The following is a 19,555-nucleotide window of genomic DNA, read 5'->3' as shown; positions in this document are numbered from 1 at the left end:
CAGGCCATCAGCCTAGCATGCCAGAGAGGATCCCTCACAAACGACTCCTGAGACCCCTGGGTGCAGCTTGCACACGTTTTTAGTCCCTTTGGGACCTTGGCTTGCCTCCCAGCCCTTCCTCCTCAGGCTCTCTGGCTGGTCCCTGCCGACCTCGCACTGAAGATCCTAGCGCATTCCCCCAGGAAGGCTTGAGATGGCGAAGAACTCTGCTTGGAGAACCCAGCTCTGGCCACCTGTCTTTGGGCTTTGGTAGCAGGAAGCTGGCCACTGGCCTCAGCTGTCAGCTAGAATGGGTCATTTTCTTAGCAGCCATGAATGCAGAGGTATTTCTGGTTAGTCTCATAAGAACAAAACCATCCACTTCCCCAGAGTCCTCACACATTCCACCCAAAAAGCAAAGGAGACACAGGCCTTCTTGGTCTTCAGGATCCCAAAGCTGTTTCCCCGAACAGGGAAGAAACTTTAGCCTTGGGTTTTCTCTCCATTCCATGACACAGGGCTCCAGGCCACTGCAGCCTCCGGACATCAGTACCCGATAGGGGTGAAGTGCCTACTCCCTGAAGAAAGAGCTGAAAGTATTTTTTTGATGACAGTGGGGAATATGTCTGGATTTTTGGACTCAATGGCACTAATTATATCTTCTGAGGTTTATGTGTAAATATGATTTTGTGAAACTAATCATATCTCTAAAGAGGAAAAATAAACTCCTGCAAAGCTGCTCTATGTGCTTGAGAGGACAGCAGCTGGGACAACTGCTCTGTGCTCGTCAGACCCAGCTGGAGGGCGGCACTGGCACTGCGCACATCCAGGGGAGGGCCAGGCAGGGAAAAGGCTTCTGAACTGTGGCATAAACAAGTAGGGCAGCGGCCTCCCCTTTCATTTGAATATAAAATTCAAAGTCTTTCTCCCGGTCTAAAAGGCCCACCATCTGCTGCAGACTCTGCCCACTTCTCTGTGGGGCCTCATGGCATGAACCGGCAGCCTCCCTTCTGCCTGCTGAACACACCCAGCTCATCCCGCTTTAGGGCCTTGATGATTCTGTGCCTGGAACACCCCATCTGGGGTGGCTCTCTGTTGTCCTGCAGGCCTCAGTCCCAGTGTCACCTTCTCAGAGAAGCCTTATCTGATCTCTTATCTAGTGTGGCACCTCCAGCCAATACCTACCATGCTGCTAGCCTGTTTTATTCTCTTCTTACTACTATCTGCCACTTTCTGTTCATTTACATGCTTATGATCTAGCCATCCCCCCTAGGACATCTCAGCAGGTACACTGCCTGTCTCTCTCTTATATCTCCCCAGCATCCAGGACAATCCTGATTCACAGAAAATGTTCAAAGAATACTTGTTGCACAAATGGATGAGTGTTTAGTCTGGAGATGAGAACGCTATTTCCAAATATTTAAAGGTGTTATAACCAGAAGGAAGAAGTAGTCTTACTGTATATGGCACCAACATGTGGAAATTATGGTGGTGGCAGATTTTAGCTCCATCTGAGAAAGGACTAATAAACAGGGCTAATCCAACATAGTGTGGGCTGCTCTGAGAGGTGAGTTCCTTGATGCTGAAGGCACTGGACCAGAGGCCAGAGACTCCTTGGCAGGGATGCTCTAGGGCTGTGGATGAGGCTCTTGCACTGGGCAGGAGCATGGGTGGAGAGTGTCTCTTCAACCACAAGAGCCTGTCATTCCAAGTCATACATTCTACACTGCCTGGCACACGGTACAGGTTCCCTAATGCCAGTCTCCAGAGCGTGGACTGAGAAAGACTTTTTCCTGGAAGACTAAAATGCTTGGTAGGTCCCATCTTTCATCATTGATCCTTGTGATTTTATTTTTGCATGAAAAATACCTTTAAACTCAATGTATCTCCACGTGTAGCAGAATTCCTAGGGTGTCTGTTAAAAATTCAGAATCTGGGGCTCCCCAATTCTATGGGATCTGAATCACTGGGCGTGAGGCTCAGGAATTAGGAGTTGAACAAGCAGCCCAGGTGATTCTTATGAGGACCACACTCCTAGGTCTTCCCTCTCCTGCATCACAAAGAGGAGCAGGTGATCCCATGATTTGCCACCCCAGGGTGCACTGTGCTGTCTCACCCAGTGACCCTGAAAACAAACTTGACCTAAGGTATTCAGTGGATCAAGAGAAAACAGAGTATGCCCCAAAGGAAAAGCGACCACACTGTCTGCCACCACTGAGTCTAAACTCCTCAAGCAGGTGAGATGCTCTTTATGCTAGGAAGAGAATGTTTGTGGCTTTTACAAAAAAGAGGCTATGAAGAAGGGACAGGCTGTGCAATGGGCAGCAGGGTATTGAAGGCAAAAGCCAACACCCATTCCCTCTCAGTGGATATCACAGAATTGTTTAGTCCAAGATAACTAGAAGAACAAAGGCCATCTCCCACCTCTTGTGTAATATTTCATAAAAGGAAAAATATAAATCTCCAGGGGTCTGTCTTTGCTACGGTCTTCCCTCGGCCCTCCCTTGACTAACTCACCCATGCACCTTGGATGCAAAGAAGGCTTTTGGGGAAGAGTTTCCCCATAACCTCGAGGTCAGAGCTGCCCAGGACAGGGAGATTATGAAGCTGGAGCTGTCCATCTTCTGTGATTCCTGGCTTGGGAGGGGTTGGCACTAGACTGGCTTGCTCCAAGAATGAGACCCACAGATGCCTATTTTTGTACGCCTTAATATAGGAAAACCGGTCTCACATTTTACAAATGTCCAGATGGGCCTGAGTCCTTGTGCCATGAGACCCTGGTGCAACAGAAATGCCCTTTTCACCCCCAAGACTCCCAGAAGATGGTCAGACTCCTGGAACTGTTGAGCTGGGGTTCTGGTTCACTCATAAGCCCCTTACGTGTCTGCTTGCTCTTTCGAATCAGCTAAACAGATGGCTGGTCTCAGGGGCTTGCAGGATATGTCTGAGTTAAGTGTGATTATGAATAGAATACAGTTTGCAAAGAGAATCTTCTCTCAGATTCCCTCTCCACAAGCTCACTCTGTGCAGCCTCTGTTAGGGAGAGTATAAAGGCTGCTGTGTCATCAGGTGACCTTGCCACAGAGTTGTGCATCTGGTGGCTCAGAGTGTGGCCCATCCCCATAGTGATCACCTCCCCAGTTCTGCAAAGGCATTTTCCCCTCCCACTGCCTGCTGGGGAATCCAAGGCAGTAGTGCCTCTTAACAGCTCTTAGGATCCCTGGGAAAAAGAGATTGCTCCCCGTTAGGAAGAAAAAGTATTCCATTCACCAGGCTACTATTTCTCTAGGTAATAGTCTATCCAGGTACACGTGACGTGGAGGGAAAGGGTCTTTGATGCTGTGTCAGACACAACTATTGAATAAAATCAAGCCACGCTGGTGAGTTCACATGAACTGTTATTTCCTTTAATAATGCAAAGGTGTAAACTTCATAAAGGCCTCACTGATTATCTACACAACAATGTTAGCATTCTTATTAGTAGAAAAACATGATCCAAACCTGCTGTATAAATAGTCCAAAAATGAGCAGAGGAGCCCCATGGTGTGTGGAGCATGGGCAGCACAACTACAGGGCACAGGGGAGTGGGGTGTGGCTGAGCAAGGTGGGGTGCACTCACTCCTGGAGGGTCTCTGAGGGCTGCTGTCTCCAGGACTCCTGGCGGGGCTGGGGCTGCAGCCGTCACCAAGAACTCAGTGTCCGCGGGGAGTGGGTATGTGCTAGTGCTGCCTCCTGAAGAGCGCACTGTTACAAGCCATGGGTCTGTCTAAATGGGACCCTTGAGGACCCTGACATTGTTTCAGCTGAGGCCTGCCTGACCCTGGGATGTATTGAGGTGACAGGGCCATGTCAGTCCTCTCCACACTTAGGACGAGATCTCCAAAGGGTCCCTTCAGAAAGATGGACACTGCCCCTCTCCTGTGGGTGGTCCTGGGATCAGGGAGAGGCAGACTCCCAAGCTGGGCCCTCCTAGGGTGAAGCCGTGTGACTTCTGCCCAAGGTGATCCTAAGAGCCAGTAGCTCTCCCACACTGACCTGTGATCCTTAAGCTCTGCCCTGTGCCCAAAAACCATGCCTGCCTCCACTGCCCTGGTGTGAAGCGCCATCTGGGACTCCAGCGGGGAGAGTTTTGTGGCTGGGGTGAGAGGCACTACCCTGCCTGAGCTAATGCCAGCATGGAGCCTCTGATGTCTGCACGTGAGCCTCTAAACTGAGCGCTGGGGATTAATGGCGAGCGCCAACATAGGTGGCTTTGCCCCTCAGACCACAGCATGGGATCATTTGGAATCCCAAAGGGAAAGGCTAGTCTTTGAACATTAAAAAATAATAACAGAAAAAAAACACATAAAGAAACCAAAAAGAACAAAAATCAAGCTTCCGTGGAGATGCTCAGAGATGAGATAGGTAGAATGATATGTGACCACAATGGGGGGAGGGAGGGAGTTTTTATTCAGTAGAAGGTCCGCCCCCAAGCACACACACTGATATTACCAAGCAGGATTCAGCCCTGAGTCTGCACGAGGGACCTTAACAAAACACACCCATTTCCTCTCCTGGGTGAACTCCCAAGCAGCAGGGAGGAGCAGCTGGATTTTCAGGAGAGTTTAGAAAATGTCACTGAACCAACCCACCAATACAGAGGCTGGGGCATTCAGGAAGTGCTGACAGGTTGACTCGGCCCCAATTTATTAACCCTCCTGGACTGGGCAGTCTGGGAGTGGCCTGTCCCTCCCCTTCTTCTCTACTGAGCACACACAGGCCAGGTAGGGGACTAATGCCTGGTTCACAGTGGATGCTTCCAACCTGTCCTGTAGACTGATGCTCAAAGCCATTCTGTGGGTCACTGCTGAACCACAGCCCCACTCTGTGCTGATCTGTGACATGCTGCCAGGCAGCAGGGGAGTCACCCCGATTGGGAGACAAACAACTTTCAAAGCTGACACTTGTTGGCACATCACGGCTTGGCCCCGTTCACAGAGACAGTGTAAGGTGCTGGCCGTAATACGAGGACTGAAAGCACATCCCAGAACGTTCATCAGCCCCAGAAAATATCCAACAAATTCAACTTTTTTCCAGTGCATGGGCAACAGGGGTGACTTAAGTTGCCCATCATGTCAGCAAAACGCTCATGTGAATCAGTGTGGTCTGGCTCTCTTAACATGGGCGCTTAAACGCTTAATTGTAAGCAAAGCCAATTACTTACTGAAGGGAGGACAAGGAGCACAGAGTTAGAATGAGGGGAACGCGTGGTGATTTTAACAACCTGACACAAGCTTTAGAAGGTACTTAGAATTCTTCCTCTGCTATATCATATTTAGGTTTGAACACAAAATGCAACAAGTAGCAGATATACAGAAACTTCTCTGTAAACCTAGCATGATGGTTTTTAAAAAATAGCATTTAAAGAAAGAGCTCTCAAATTCTTTTTACTGCTATTAAAAAGGGGGCAAACTCCTTATGAAGTGGCACAAAAGTATCTGTGAGTGGTGACATGTCTGGAGGTAAAGCTTTTTCCAATCGCAAAACCTTCTCTTCCACACAGAATGGTTGCTCAGCAGCTGTGGCCATGGTGGTCCTGCCAGGTTCTTCCAAAGGGGGCACTGATCTTTTTCATAGGAACTGGGCTTTTAAGCAAATTTAATTTTTGTGTTCAAGTTCCTAACAGAGCAAAAGAAGAGTCACTGCAGAGAAAAGCAAGGAGACAAAGGTGTAGGATGCAGAATTGCCTCCCAAGGTTGCTGCAGGTGTCAAGCAATGGGTCCCCAGAGATAATGTGGTTGTTTAAAAACAAATGTGGCAGTGGGGATGTCCCAGTGACGTCCAAGGTGACAAGTGTGACGACAGACACAGGAAGGGGAGGGGGAGAGAAGGAAAGGGAAGGTAGAGACAGAAACGGAGAAAAAAATAGATAAAAAGAAAAAAAATTAGGTCAACTATAGAAAACACAGAATAAAAGGTTAATTCAACTTAGTAAATTAAATTGACAAAGGTTAGAGAGGGTTCAGTGCAGTATCAATATCATAAGGCCAGTTCAGAAGCTCAGCAATGCCAGAAGCAGCACAGCAGGGTTAATTTGGGGGCTAGGGATCAGCGAGCAAATGAAATTAAAGTGAGAGAACAGAAGCCTCCACGCTAAAATACAAGAGTTTGATTAGGAGAATGTTACCTTTCACTAGGTGAAGCCTCTTAGATACAGCCAGCAAGTGTATCGTCTTCTAGTGTCTAGCGTGTTTTACCCATAGTGGTGGAGATGCATTGGATCGCTGCACTATGAGTCAGCACACTGTGCATAGGGATTGGGGATGGCCTTGTCAGAGATGAAGCAGGCTTTTCTTCCTATGGCACAAGTCCCACACCACAGTGCTGTTAAAGGAAGTCTCGTTCTGCATCCCTCTTCACCTTCTACCCTGCTTGCTGACCACAGAATTCAACCACAAATGTCCAACTTGTAATTCAGAGAGGTTTTATTCTTGGATCCCAATTCAATGGCAGTAAAGTCTAACCAAGAACACAGCCACCACCTTCTCAGACCTGTGCAGGAGAGCCACAGAGCCATCACCAGTGAGGTGAGCAATCCCCCAGCTCTCTCTGGCTTAAGTGGGCACCTGGGCGATTCACAAGAAGGACTCTGACATCTCCAGCAGGCACAACTCTGGAGGACAAAGTCTACCCGGAATTTCGGTCTCTGACACAAAAACCACAGAAGCCAGTGCTGCTAGGAGTACCCAGCATGTGAACACAGCAGGTCCAAACGGGCTACCCAGTGAGTCTCACCCCAGGGAGCAATTGCCGTAAGGAATCTGTCTTGCTGTAAAGGGCTTACTCAAGCCTCACCTGATCTCACCTCCTAAGTGTCCCATGAAGGCCGGACAGATCTGGACATTCACTCCGAGCTGTCGATTGTAAAGGAATGGACCAAAGAATGGAGAGAAAGAAGGGGCAGACGAAAAGCAAGGAGAATCTCCATTTGAACATCCTATTAAGGCATAATGAGGACATTTCCTGCAGCCTTGCCCACGTGCCTTGCCTTCTGCACCGACCATCTGACCAGTGACTGTGGAGAAACACCCACCCCAGCAAGCACTGGGGAGCCTTCCTGACAATGCAGGGGGGACCAAGTGATGCTTCTGATCTACAGTTTAAAACTCACCTGCCAACTCACTGGAGGTCCAGCACACATCTCCCAGACACACACATCCATGTACAAACAACCACTGGGAACCACACACTGATCCCATTTTGTTGCTGTTCTCCTAGCCCATTTTTGCACATACATCCCTGCATCATAGGCAGCCCAGAGCCCTCTGGCCTGTCTCCTCCTGGGAGGAGCAAACATGACCACCGAGCCAAGAGCCGGGAAAGCACTGAAGACAGGGCAGGCGTGAGGGGGACTGCCCAAGGCCGTCTTCCCACCACACTTGAACATGGCAGAGTATATGGGGCCCCCAACAGGCTGCAGCTGTATGTTCTATGCCCACCTCTCCTGCCTGTGGTTGGCATTTGGCTGGTCTGGAAAAGCAGAGTGATCAGTTGAAGAGCTCCTTCTTCTCTGAGGGATTTGGCCAAAAAGGAGACCAGCCATCAGTGGCAAGGTTAGGTCTTGGATCCCTGGAGACAGATCTGCATCTCCTAGGAGAACTGCCGCCATCACAGTCTCTAGCAGACCGGATTGCTTTCATTGATGGTGCTTTCCAGCATCTATTTTCTCCACTTGTTCTATTACAAGTGGTTTGATTTAATCTGTTCCCATTGAGAGGCCTTTGGTAGATAGGGTTTATAAGTAAATGGGCATCATCTCTTCCTTCTCTTAGGGTCAACACAGAGAAGAGATCTGGACAATGGCTGTGCTGATAAAGCAAGCATCAGACAGAAAGTGCTTAGAAACAGCTACGTGGTCCAAGTATGATGTGGCAGATGGCAGATAAGGTCTCAAAAAAGGATCCTTACTCAACCAACTTCCAAGGCTAGGCTGGAGCTGGAGCATTTCCCATCTGAGGGGTCCAATGGACTGATTGGCATCAGTCCTTCAAGGCCAAATGGGACAGGACCTTTTCTCCAGGATGCTTGGCCAAGCCTTCCTGGGGGTCCAGTACATCTCACCCCACTGCACAGATAGATACAAGGCAAAACTAAGCTTTGCGTGGGCAACCAGTCATGAGGATGGCTGTAAGCAAGCAAGTTGTCAGGGTTGTTCAGGCGCATTAGGAGGTGCAGCACTTGTGCATTAATTCAAAGCGGGAAACAAACAGAAAGCAGAGGCAGCCATACCTGGGATGGCTGTGGGCTGGGCCGAGGTCCTGAACACAAAATGAGCTGCCTTGGATTTTCCTTGCTGGTTCTCAGCCACCACGTAGACCTCATACTCAGCATTCCAGTCCAGGGACTTCAGCATGACGTGGTCACTGCCAGACGGGAGCCTGATCTCTGGTTTCCACTCGGAGGAGAGCTTCTGGGAGAAACCGGCAAGAAGGATACAAGAGACCAAAAAAGCTTTAGATAAAAGTACTGGTAAGACAAGATAATAGGCAGAACTTACGGGACTCAATAACTTTTGGCGCGAAATCATGAAAATAAGAAGCAATGATGGGGGTGGGCACGGTGGCTCATGCCTATAATCCCAGCCACCTTGGAAGGCCGAGGTGGGTGATCACCTGAGGTCAGGAGTTCGAGACCAGCCTGGCCACCATAGTGAAATCCCATCTCTATTAAAAATACAAAAATTAGCTGGGCGTGGTGCTACACACCTGTAGTCTCAGCTACTCTGGAGGCTGAGGCAAGAGAATGGCTTGAACACAGGAGGTGGAGGTTGCAGTGAGCAGAGATCATATCACTGCACTCCAGCCTGGGTGACAGAGCAAGACTCTGTCTCAAAAAAAAAAAAAAAAGAAAAAAAAAGCAATGATGGGACATGGTCTTTATTCTTTACCAGCCTGAAAAATTGCACAGGTCAGGAGGTCAAGCTTGCATGCTGGCAAACACAAGCAACAGCAGATGCCAGTGTGGCACTGGGCCAACCCCGTCAAGGTCCCATCACCTTCAGGGCATGCAGAGATTCAAGCATTACCCCTGTCTCCCAGGCTACACTCTGGTGCTGGGGACATATGCATAAGGATGTCCTAGAAGGGTAATAAAACAAGTACTTTTCTTGCCATATTTCAGGATGCTGCTTAAGTTAAGGTGGGTGACTCACCTTCCTGATGTGTGAATACTGTGTAGATTCCAGTTTCGTTAAAAATGGAAACTATTTTTGTTGAGCCCTTACTAAGAGCTAGGCACTACAAAAGCTTTACACACATTTTCTCGTTGTATTCCTACAACATGCCTGTGGGGTTTTGTCAGGCTCTTACTAAACACAATGATGGGGAAGTGAGGGAGATGTAAGGTGACTAACGTAAAATCACACTGCAGTCAAGGCTGGAGCTAAGTTCGTTTGGGCCCAAAACTATGATCTTTCCTTTTTTTTTTTTTTTTTTCTTAATCATGTTCTTGAAAATAACGGTTTTAATTGATACAAAATAGCTATACATATTTTCAGGGTACATGTGATAATTTAATACATTCACTTAATTTGTAAAGATCAAGTCAGTGTAATTGAAATACCCATCACCTTAAATATCTGTCTTTCTTTAGGCTAGAAACATTTGCGTTATTTTCTTCTAGCTAGTTTGAAATATACAGTAGGTAATTGTGAACTACAGTCACCCTACTGATCTATCAAACACTTGGCTGTATTTCTTCTATCAAACTGTATTTGTTCCCATCAATCAGTCTCTCTTTGTCTTCTCCTCCTCTCATGATCTTTCCTTTCTATAGTAGGGAGCTCAACAAACATCTGTTGGACTGAATAAGGTTTTGCTATTCCATGCAGTGTGGCCTGGTCTCTACAACTGCAGCAAATAAATGGAGGTACCTCAGGACTAAGTTCTGCTGTCAAGTCCAACAGTGGGCTGCTCAAAGGGCCCACAAAGAATGATAATTAGGTAACCACCTCCCTCACCAAACAGTTGTGGAAGAAGACACGGAAGGCCTGAGAAGTCTTCAGATGGTTTCACAATTGCGCAGCCCATCTCTTTGCAATCTTTGGCCTTTTCACAAGGCAGATGCCCTGGGGTATCTGCTGGGCACACAAGAAGTCTTGATAGATGTTTATTGCATGACAGGCTGCTCCTTGGAAGGGCAGAACACAACAGCACTGTCACCTGGACAGTGGCCTAGTAACTGTTGTAGGCCCATGGCTAAGGCTGGATGAGGAGTTATCTTACAGCAAAGCAGTCCTCCCAGGCAAAAGGGTTTGCACTAGCCAAAGAGATGCCTTTAGGAATGTGACAGTGCTCATGCTCTATGGGCAAATGCCAGTAGTGCTGGAAGGGGAATTCTAGTTTCCTTAGAGTCTAACCAGTCTGGCTATGCTGTAAGCTAGGATGTGTATATATCACTATGTGGCTCCATTTTCATTAAAAACAAAGCAATTCAGGTATCTTTCCTCTTCATTTCTCTGTCTTCCTTGCAAACATCATTATACAAGAGACAACCAGAATCTAGAGAAATGTTATATTATACTTATCCATAATATAAAATTATAATGTTTAGCAAACATGAATGAGGTTTTGAAGTGAGAAAGGGTGGTTAAGGTTGTTGAAATCTAACATATTTCAGTGTTGTGCCCAGTCGTGTCTTTCTAATGCAGAGCTGCCTGCTGCTGCCGCAGTGGCTCCTCAGACGAACTGACATCCGACGTGGTTGGAGATGTCATACGGGAGATGGTTCCAGCCTGAGCCCGCCTCTTAGCAGTAACCATAGTGACCATTTATAAAGGTTTCCAAGTGTCAGGCACATTTCAGGTTCTTTGCATATATTATAATGCATCTTTATAACAACTCGATAAGCTATTTTATCCCCATTTTACAGATGGAGAAATTCAAGTTCTGAAAGATTAGGTGATCTATTCTTCCAGAATAAGTAGTAAAGCTAGAATTGGATGCCATGTCTGTCTGGCTCTAAAACCTATGTTCTGTCCACGGGGCCACATCAGGATAACCACTGGAAAGGCATCCCAGCCCACCATATCTCTGCTTCCAGGGGTACATTGGGGGCCACCTGCCTAATCCTTGCACCCTACTTGGCAGTGAGGAAGCCATGGGGACCTCTCATTCACTGGGATCTCTGGACTGGGCCTCAGGGTAGTGACAGGCCTTTCCTACTATTTCAGCTCACACCTGCTTACAAATTAAGTGGGAACAAGGCCTCGGCAGCTGAGAAGTGTGCCTGCAGGGCTCTGTGCTGAACCCACTCTCCAGAAGGCTAGCTAGTTAAAGACCTATCACTTCCACAGGAGCTGATCACAAGGCAGAGAGGAAGTAACTCAGCTTCCCAGAAAAAGTCTTCTTTGGGGCTATATGAAGAAAGGAGATTGCTCCCTGGTTCATTCTTTTCTCTACTAGGAAACCCCAGCAAGAGGTTATTCTCAGTGCTCAGATGTGGCCTCTAAATCTCTCAGCCATTGGTTATAGTTGAAGATGACCAAGTGCCATTCTAAAACCAAAATGGAAAGGGTGATTTTCAGTGTGGGGGTTGCGATAAAAGGTGGAATGAGGGGAATCTTAAGTGGGTGGTGAGCAAACCAGGAGAAGATGGCTTAGAGCCAACTTGCTGTTAGCAGGATTAGGACAGCTCAGGTGGCCAGGTGAAGGGCTGGTAAGGGAACTGGCATTGTTTGAGGACCTTAGGCAGCCTTGGGCAGTGGGGAGAGCCCAGCCTCTCAGTTAGGCTTGGATTCAAACTGCCTCACCCAGCTGCGTGAGATCCGGCAGTTATTGACTGCTGTACACCCACTTCCTTCATCTGTAAAGAGGGGATAATGGTAAGACCTACTGCACAGGGTTCTTGTGCAGAGAAAATGCATGTGATCACAGTGACAGTGCAGGTGCCTGGCCTACAGTACACATGTTATCCAGGGTAGTGATTCTTATATATTAGTATGGCATTTACAAGAAGTACTAGATAATGGCAAAATAACTTTGTAGGAAAGTTCAAGACACAGAAAAACCAACCATGGTATGGGTTTGTCACCACCACAGTCATCTACGACATTTCCAAATGGACCCAGTGTGAACATGACCTAACAGCTGTAGGGCCGTCTTGGGATTTAAAGCCATGGCCAGGGCCCATGGGCCACCTGCCAGACACAGAATAAGACCCCATCCCACCTCTGCCCCACCTGGGCTGCCCCTGTTGTTTCCCTAGCAAGCTGGGTGTCAAGGTCGCAGGGTTCTGGTGAAGTCTGAGAAGGAGGCCACTCACCGCGCGGTATCTGACCAGATAGTGTCTGATGGGGGAGCCGCCGTCATCCTGCTTGATCAGGTTCACTTTAATAGAGTTTCCATCCTCTCCCATCTGCCCTTCGAGCTTAGGTGCACTGGGTTCCCCTGAAACAGCCAGTTAATTCACATGAAATTCTCATCCACAGAATGAAAATCCAACACATCCGAATGGGATGGAGTGACAGGGTGGGGCTGGACACTTTTCTTGCTTTCTCAGAAATTCAAATGATTAAAAAGCAATAAATATAAAACTGAATTCCAGGTAGATGCCTCAGACTGAGCCCAAACTGAGAGTGCCTCTTGGGGATGTGCTGGTAAATAGCCTTGCTGTGAGCAGGGTCCTTTCACCATTTTAGGAATAGGTTTTTTTTTTTTTTCTGTCTCACTGGTACTTATGTTTCCTTTTAGCTGGTCTTACAACTGAATATTTAATTTTTATAAGCCTGACACATCTTGAGGAACAGCCTGAAATAGGAGAAAATGTAAGTGTTTGAGTAGGAAACTCCCACCTATAAAATTATTTTGCAAAACAGCCCAGTTTCTGGCCGGGACACATCACTCACCCCTGGGGCTAGGAGGCCTGATCTCTAGTGGGAATAAATAATGCTGCATTCTTGGGACTGGCTTTTCATGAATGACATTTTATTACTTAGATTCATTTAAAAAATAAGAAGTTTCCGGTTGTGATTAAATAAAGCACAGCTTGCCCCAGGCAAGTTTTTTGTAAGTATCCTTATGGCTCTTATGCAAGTTTCCTGTAAGTATCCACTAATGGTTCAAATGAGTGAGTGCTAATCCTCAAGATTTAATGTGTTAAAGTAACAATCAGTGCAGTCTTCTTTGTGAGAGCAGAGAGAGAAAAATGTCTTTAGCATTTCTCAACAGAAAAAAAAGTTGTTTCCTGATTTGCAGTATACACTCAGCTTGTAGCACTGTGAATCCAAGGTTGAGAAGGAAGATGAACTTGCAGGTGACAAACTGCTAGGGCTAGGATGGTTCTCCAGTGAGTAAGGCACTAATTTACTTTAAAAGAAACAACTGCATTAATATATGCTGAAAGTAATAAGGTGAGAGGACATCTCATATACAAAGTTAAAATTAAGATTTAACACACTGGGGAATCCTGCACTTCTGTGAGGAGCTATCTCTGCATCTATTTCAAACCTCAGAGAGAAAACTTGGAGAGGCTACAGAACAGTTACCTTCTGGGTGGGTCACTCTGGCTTGCTCTCTGGAAAACAGAATTACAGACATGTGACAGAAGAGCCACAAAACGGCTTGTTACCAGGGCTTGGATCTAAGCACCTAAAACTACACCACTGGCCATTTATGAGACGGCTACAGGCACAGCGAGTGTCACGCCTCACTTCTCATTCAGCTACTCTGGGAACCACCTTCCTTTGATACAAGGAGGAACCAGACAGAAGACTGAGGAAGAGCCACTACTTATCATCGTAGGGCCAGCAGCATGCGGATCACCTGGGCGCTTGCTAGAAATGTAACAAGATCCTTCCAGTGATCTGTGTGCACATTTAGGTTTGAGAAGTAGCAGTAACAGGGATAGATTAAAAGCTACAACAAGGAGGATGCATAATGTCTGGAGGATATTTAGGAAAAGTTGTGCTTATTATTCGTTTTCTTAGATCAATAGTTAAGGACAAATAAAAACAGGAATAAAAAGATGAATGGACCTCAGGCAAAGACCTGTCCTGTTTTAAAGCCACTATCTAGCCCCGGGCCACAACTATTCAGTGGAAAATAGGTAGAAATTTGGTTTAGACACGTCAAGGTATTTAGGCTTTCCAAATTCCTGTGGACTGTCCCAAGTCCTAGACAATACATCAGTTATGTCTACATCGTTATAGATATCTAGCACTAAAAAGCGACTCAAAGTGGCATAGATTTTAGATCAAGGCAGGAGCTCTGTGTAGATTCAGAAACGCTGAACAAATAGGAGACACAGGAGAACTTTACAAATTGTATTCTCTGATTAAATTGGGGTGACCAACTCATCCCGGTTAGCCTGGAACATTCCAGGTTTTAGCACTGCAAGTTCAACATCCTGGGAAAGCCTTCAGTCCCAGGCAAACTGGAATGGTTGATGACCCTAGACCTACTGCAAATGAACACATTAACTTTGTTCACTTAGAATCGTGACACTGACTCTGTGCTGACTCTGACCTGCCCTAGCACGGAGGGGATTTTTATAGGCAGCATCAGTGGCCCTTCCAACACGCCCACTAGTCAAGGACTGCGTCCTTCTCCCAAGGCCCCCTTTTAGGGATCAGTCCACTGGGGCTTCTCTGGCTGCACGTTCCTAATTAGTTCCTCTTGAAACTGAGCAGTGTGAGTTTTCAAGGCTGAATCAATCCTGCAAAACACTGTCTCTGAACTCTGCATCATGGGGAGTCTGTTGCCTTGATCGAGTTTCATTCCACATTTACAAAATATGGGCCGTGAATTGGATGCTCTTTAGGGCTCCTTCCAGCTCTGCTGTCATGTGAAACAGTTTGACAGCCACTGCACTAGCACAGACTACTAATTACACCTGGGCTGTTTCTCATGACATTGTGGGAAACAGAACACAAAATACATGACTTTCAGCCAATTTTAGGGAGATGCACTTCAAGGTCAACAATTTCACATCTCTAAGGCAGAAAGTTGTCAACTTTTTGCTTTAAAATGTTGAAAAAGTTATCTCAAAAGTTTTATCTTTGAAAAGAGACCCCCAAGTCTCTTCAAAGACCTAAGAATAAAAATCTCTCTAGGGAATCCTGCATACACCAACTTCCCTGATGAAAGTACTCTCTTATCTTTAGATTTGCTTCAGAAAAAATGTAATTTGAATCAGAGAAAAGCCATCCAAATCTATACTATAGTTAGAACACATTTGACACAGTTAGAACACTATAGTTTGTATAATTTTATCTGAGTGACTATCATAGTATTCTGATATGTGTGTATTATTTTCTCTTAGAATTTAGAGCATTTTATATTAAATAATAATATTGGCTGGGTGCGGTGGCTCACACCTGTAATCCTAGGACTTCGGGAGGCTGAGGTGGGTGGATCACTTGAGGTTAGGAGTTTGTGACCAGCCTGGCCAGCATAGTGAAACTCTGTCTCTACCCCCCACCCCCCAAAAAAAAGAAAAGCTGGGCGTGGTGGCATGTGCCTGTAATCCCAGCTACTCGAGAGGCTGAGGCATGAGAATCACTTGAAACTGGGAGGCAGAGGTTGCAGTGAGCCAAGACCGTGCCACTCATGCACTCCAGCCTGGGTGACAGAGTGAGACCTTGTCTCAAAAATAAAATGAAATAATATTTAGGTTTATTATTTAGAGTGCTTTACCTATGATTTATTCAACAGATGTGTACTGAATATCTACTAGGTCCCAGGTAGTCTATTAGGCGCTGAAGTCTCAAAGGTAAATAAGACACCATTTTGTTTGCCAAATGAAAAAACTAAGTTATGATTAATTCTTTTAAATGATGATGAGGCCCTTGGACAGATACATAACGCTTCCTATGACTTTTTTTTTTTTTTTTTTTTGAGACAGGGTCTTGCTCTGTCACCCAAGCTGAAGTGCAGTGGCACAATCATAGCTCACTGCAGTCTTAATCTCCATGACTCAAGCGATTCGCTCACCACAGCCTCTGGAGTAGCTAGGACCACAGGCACGTGCCACCACACTCAGCTGATTTTTAAATTTTTTGTAGAGATGGGGTCTCACTATGTTACTGAGGCTGGTCTTGAACTTCTAGGCTCAAGCTATCCTCTCACCTTGGCCTCCCAAAGTATTAGGATTACAGGTGTGAGCCCCTGCACCCAGCCTATGACAGTATTTCTACAGGAAGATCATATTCAACTAATATCACAGAGATTTTGACCGACTTGGTGGCTCTGTAACTTGCTGTGAGTACATGAAAATATGGAAAAAGCACTTGTTTAATCAAGTGTCTTATCTTCCAGTGTTCACTGTCAGCAAATTCTCTTAAAGATTAGAAATGGGGTTAGAGAAACTTTCTTAGGCTTTCTACTCAAAGCCTGATGAGGGAGGGGCTGTGGCGGGAGAAAAAGGACCTTGCCATTCAGGAGGCTGACTGCTTTATCGAGCACATTAGCAGAAGAAATGCCTGAGAGAGTCCTGATGTGCACTGTGTTCTGAGATGGCTGCCCTGATTGAAATCATCATGAGTAATTTCAGTAAAACCAATATTGTAATTATTTGTAAATGTTGGTTTGCGATTCAGCAGCAGTCGGCAGGTTGCTCCCAGAAGACCCCCGGGGTTAATTACACCCTTGGAGTTTCGCTTTAGCCATGAGTCAAATGTTCCCCCCAAAATGTATTATGTAAAGACTACACCAACGGAACATTAAAAAGAAACTTTGCCAATAACAAATATAAAGTATTGTGCAGTTCTGGTATTTTCTAGCAGGATGTGAATCACGAACCCAAGAAAATAAGAACGTACCATAGAGGCCACATATAGTCAGATATATCATAGGCAGGTCCTAGGAAATTGGTTTCCCTTAGAAACCATAATTGAAATGTATATTTCTGGCCATGCCGATTGCAGGTTCTCTGTTTGTAATTACTGTGCTACTGTACCCTTAAATCTGAATCGGCTTCATGCCCTTCCTCTCATCAGCAGAAGCCCCAGGAGTTAGAAAACTCCGCTGGATATCTGAATTCCACAACAAAAATTATAGCAAATCCAGGGTACTTGGACAGCATTGGTGAATTTTAGCAGGAAAACAATATTCTATTTCTCACTCAAAGGAGCCCGAGCACCAAGAGTTAGCTGTGTCTTCTGAATGAAAGGCTGGGGTGGGTGCCAAACAGATATCCTCAAGAAAGCGTCTATCTAGGGCTGGGCACAGTGGCTCATGCCTGTAATCCCGGCACTTTGGGAGGCCGAGGCGGGTGGATCACCTGAGGTCAGGAGTTCAAGACCAGCCTGGCCTACATGGTGAAACCCCATCTCTACCAAAAAAATAAAAAAATTAGCCGGACATGGTGGCATGCGTCTGTAATCCCAGCTACGCAGAAGGCTGAGGGAGGAGAATTGCTTGAGCATGGGAGGTGGAGGTTGCAGTGAGCAGAGATCGCACCACTGCACTCTAGCCTGGGTGACAGCGAGACTCAGCCTCAAAAGAAACAAAACAAAACAAAACAAAAAGCCCTCCATCTGTGTTCTCTATTCATCCACTTTGTGTTCTCTCTCATACAGATCTGCACAAAGTTTCAGGTGTCTGAGCATAAACCCATGATAAATGTGGGGCTTGCATTACAATCTTTCACTTTTCCTATCAAATAAGACTGTCTAGTTTTAAAAATACTGTTCATTTTGTTTATCATAACTCCTGTCTCCTTTGGTTGATTATTTCTTCCAAGCAATTTGAAACTTGTGTTATATATACCTTTTTACTCTTAGTGTTTGGAAAGTCCAAAATGTATGACTTAGCTATTCAAATATGAAGCCTATTTACTTTTTCCAAGTCAGAAACATTACAATTATATCCAGAGGTTAGACATGTGGCTGGTCCTTAGGGGATCAGCAAAATATCTGAGGGAATCAGGATTTAGCGTTATTAGACCACTAATTCTCTTTCCTGAAACAAAGCTCTTAGCCCTCGATGACAAAAGAATCAGATGTGATCTATGTTGCATACATTCCTGGATCCTCATGGCTCTCCCTGGTGCCTCTTTTAGTAACCTACCTGGCTATTCTAGGGATGTTGAGTGGCTTTCGGACAATCCCAAAGAACAGCCTGGCAGTGTAAGGGTGGGTATTAATTTGCCTTAGGCATTGTTCCTGCTAGATCAAGCTTTTGGGGTAAAGTTTTTCTTTTCCCCCCGGATGCTTTTCTCTTCAGCATCAAGGCTTTGCTTGTGCCTGAGTGACCAGAATCTTTGCCGTCCTAGTCTTTGGCTCCAGGGAGCCTCGGGATACACAATGAGTGAGTGCTGGCATGGCCAGTTCCCAGCTTGCAGAGCAAGGATGCTGAGCTCCCTGCGGCCACACTCACTAAGGCATCTGGTCTATAAATCCTTTCCAGCACCAGTCTCCTGAGGAATTATGAATGTGAGAGTACGTGTTGGGGTGGGGTGGCAAACAGCAGCACGAAGTACAAATTAAACAGCAAGCAATGGGCTCTGACAGACTGAACCACAAAAATACCAGTTCCCTTCTCGCGGGTGTCACGAAAACACCAACAGATTAATTGATCAATTATCTTTGTTTCATCATCTTAAAAAGAAAATATGACCAGGAAGGTATGGCTTGTGGTTATGGGGCTGATCCAGGCTGAGGAAGTTATGACAGAAATAACTGCTATCATCAACAGTTAACTTGGCTCCTGCCTCCAAGGCCACAAGGGGGGTTGTGCCCATCTTCAACTCTATTTCATGGACATTAGACTGGTTATGAAGAAGAATGTGGTTCCTAGGGAGTTTCAACCCTAATACTGGTGACCCTAAGGGAACTGGCAGTTTCCAAGGCCAGCAGCAGCCCACAGTCCCTGCCCACAGGATTCGGGCTGACACACCTCACTGCCTTTTTCTTCAGCCCCTTCCCACTGACTCTCTACCCTGGGAACCTCCAGAGCAGGGAATCCTTAGAGATAAAGGCAATTAGAGCAGAAACCCTGGTGAAAAGTCTGTGTCGACCTGCCAGAGATCGTGGCAATCCAGACACACAGCTGTAAAAAAATAAAGGAGGGAGTGGAAGGGGTGGTTAGTGATGTTTTCAATCTAAGAAGGAAGAGTGGGTGTTAAAGAGCTTAGCTCATCAGAATCAGCATTTCCTAGTACGAGTCAGTGTCAGTAGCTAAAGAAAAAAATATCATTATGAATGGCTGGGGAGGGAGCCATGCTCAGACATGCAGCACACGGACAGAGGGGTGCAGGGGGCTTCTCATCTCACACATGCTGCTGGTGGGGAGTCCCATTTACACAGAGTCCTCAGTAGCTGGTGGACAAAGCCACGGCTCCATGGAGTCATTGGAGGAAGCCCTGCAGTGACATGATGCCATGACCTTAGAAATCAAAGTTTGCATCCTCACTTCTTCTTTCCTGGGACAGGTGTCTAAGCTTATCTGTCACAATCCTCTACAGGCCAAGCCCTGTAGGCTCAGGAGCCAAGTAACCATAAAGGATGGGGCTCAATCCCTGTTATAACCTCCCTTCTCCTTCTGAGTCGCCATACTTCACGCAGTGCTGCTGGATCCTGTAAACACTGCCCACTGAACTC

At 46.3% G+C, this 19,555-nt stretch overlaps 1 protein-coding gene across 27 annotated transcripts in view; it reads right to left on the bottom strand.

Moving 5' to 3' along the window:
- NCAM1 (neural cell adhesion molecule 1) overlaps window positions 1-19,555 on the bottom strand; it is a 332,203-nt gene that overhangs the window by 9,755 nt on the left and 302,893 nt on the right. For 10 of the 27 annotated variants that reach the window (XM_055273162.2, XM_055273156.2, XM_055273152.2 and 7 more), the window contains 2 exons: window positions 12,280-12,404; window positions 8,248-8,425 (listed from right to left, as the gene is read on the bottom strand). In XM_055273162.2, the coding sequence (XP_055129137.1) occupies window positions 8,248-8,425; window positions 12,280-12,404 (303 nt within the window). Of the gene's footprint in view, window positions 1-3,364; window positions 5,718-8,247; window positions 8,429-12,279; window positions 12,405-19,555 lie in introns of those variants that run through there. The other 17 variants (XM_055273172.2, XM_055273164.2, XM_055273166.2 and 14 more) reach the window with 3 other exon arrangements.

Source organism: Symphalangus syndactylus, chromosome 3 (genome assembly GCF_028878055.3).
Source record: "Symphalangus syndactylus isolate Jambi chromosome 3, NHGRI_mSymSyn1-v2.1_pri, whole genome shotgun sequence".
In the NCBI taxonomy this organism is placed as follows: domain Eukaryota; kingdom Metazoa; phylum Chordata; class Mammalia; order Primates; family Hylobatidae; genus Symphalangus; species Symphalangus syndactylus.
Note: the sequence above shows the minus strand (reverse complement) of the source record. Positions and strands in the feature narration are given on the sequence as shown.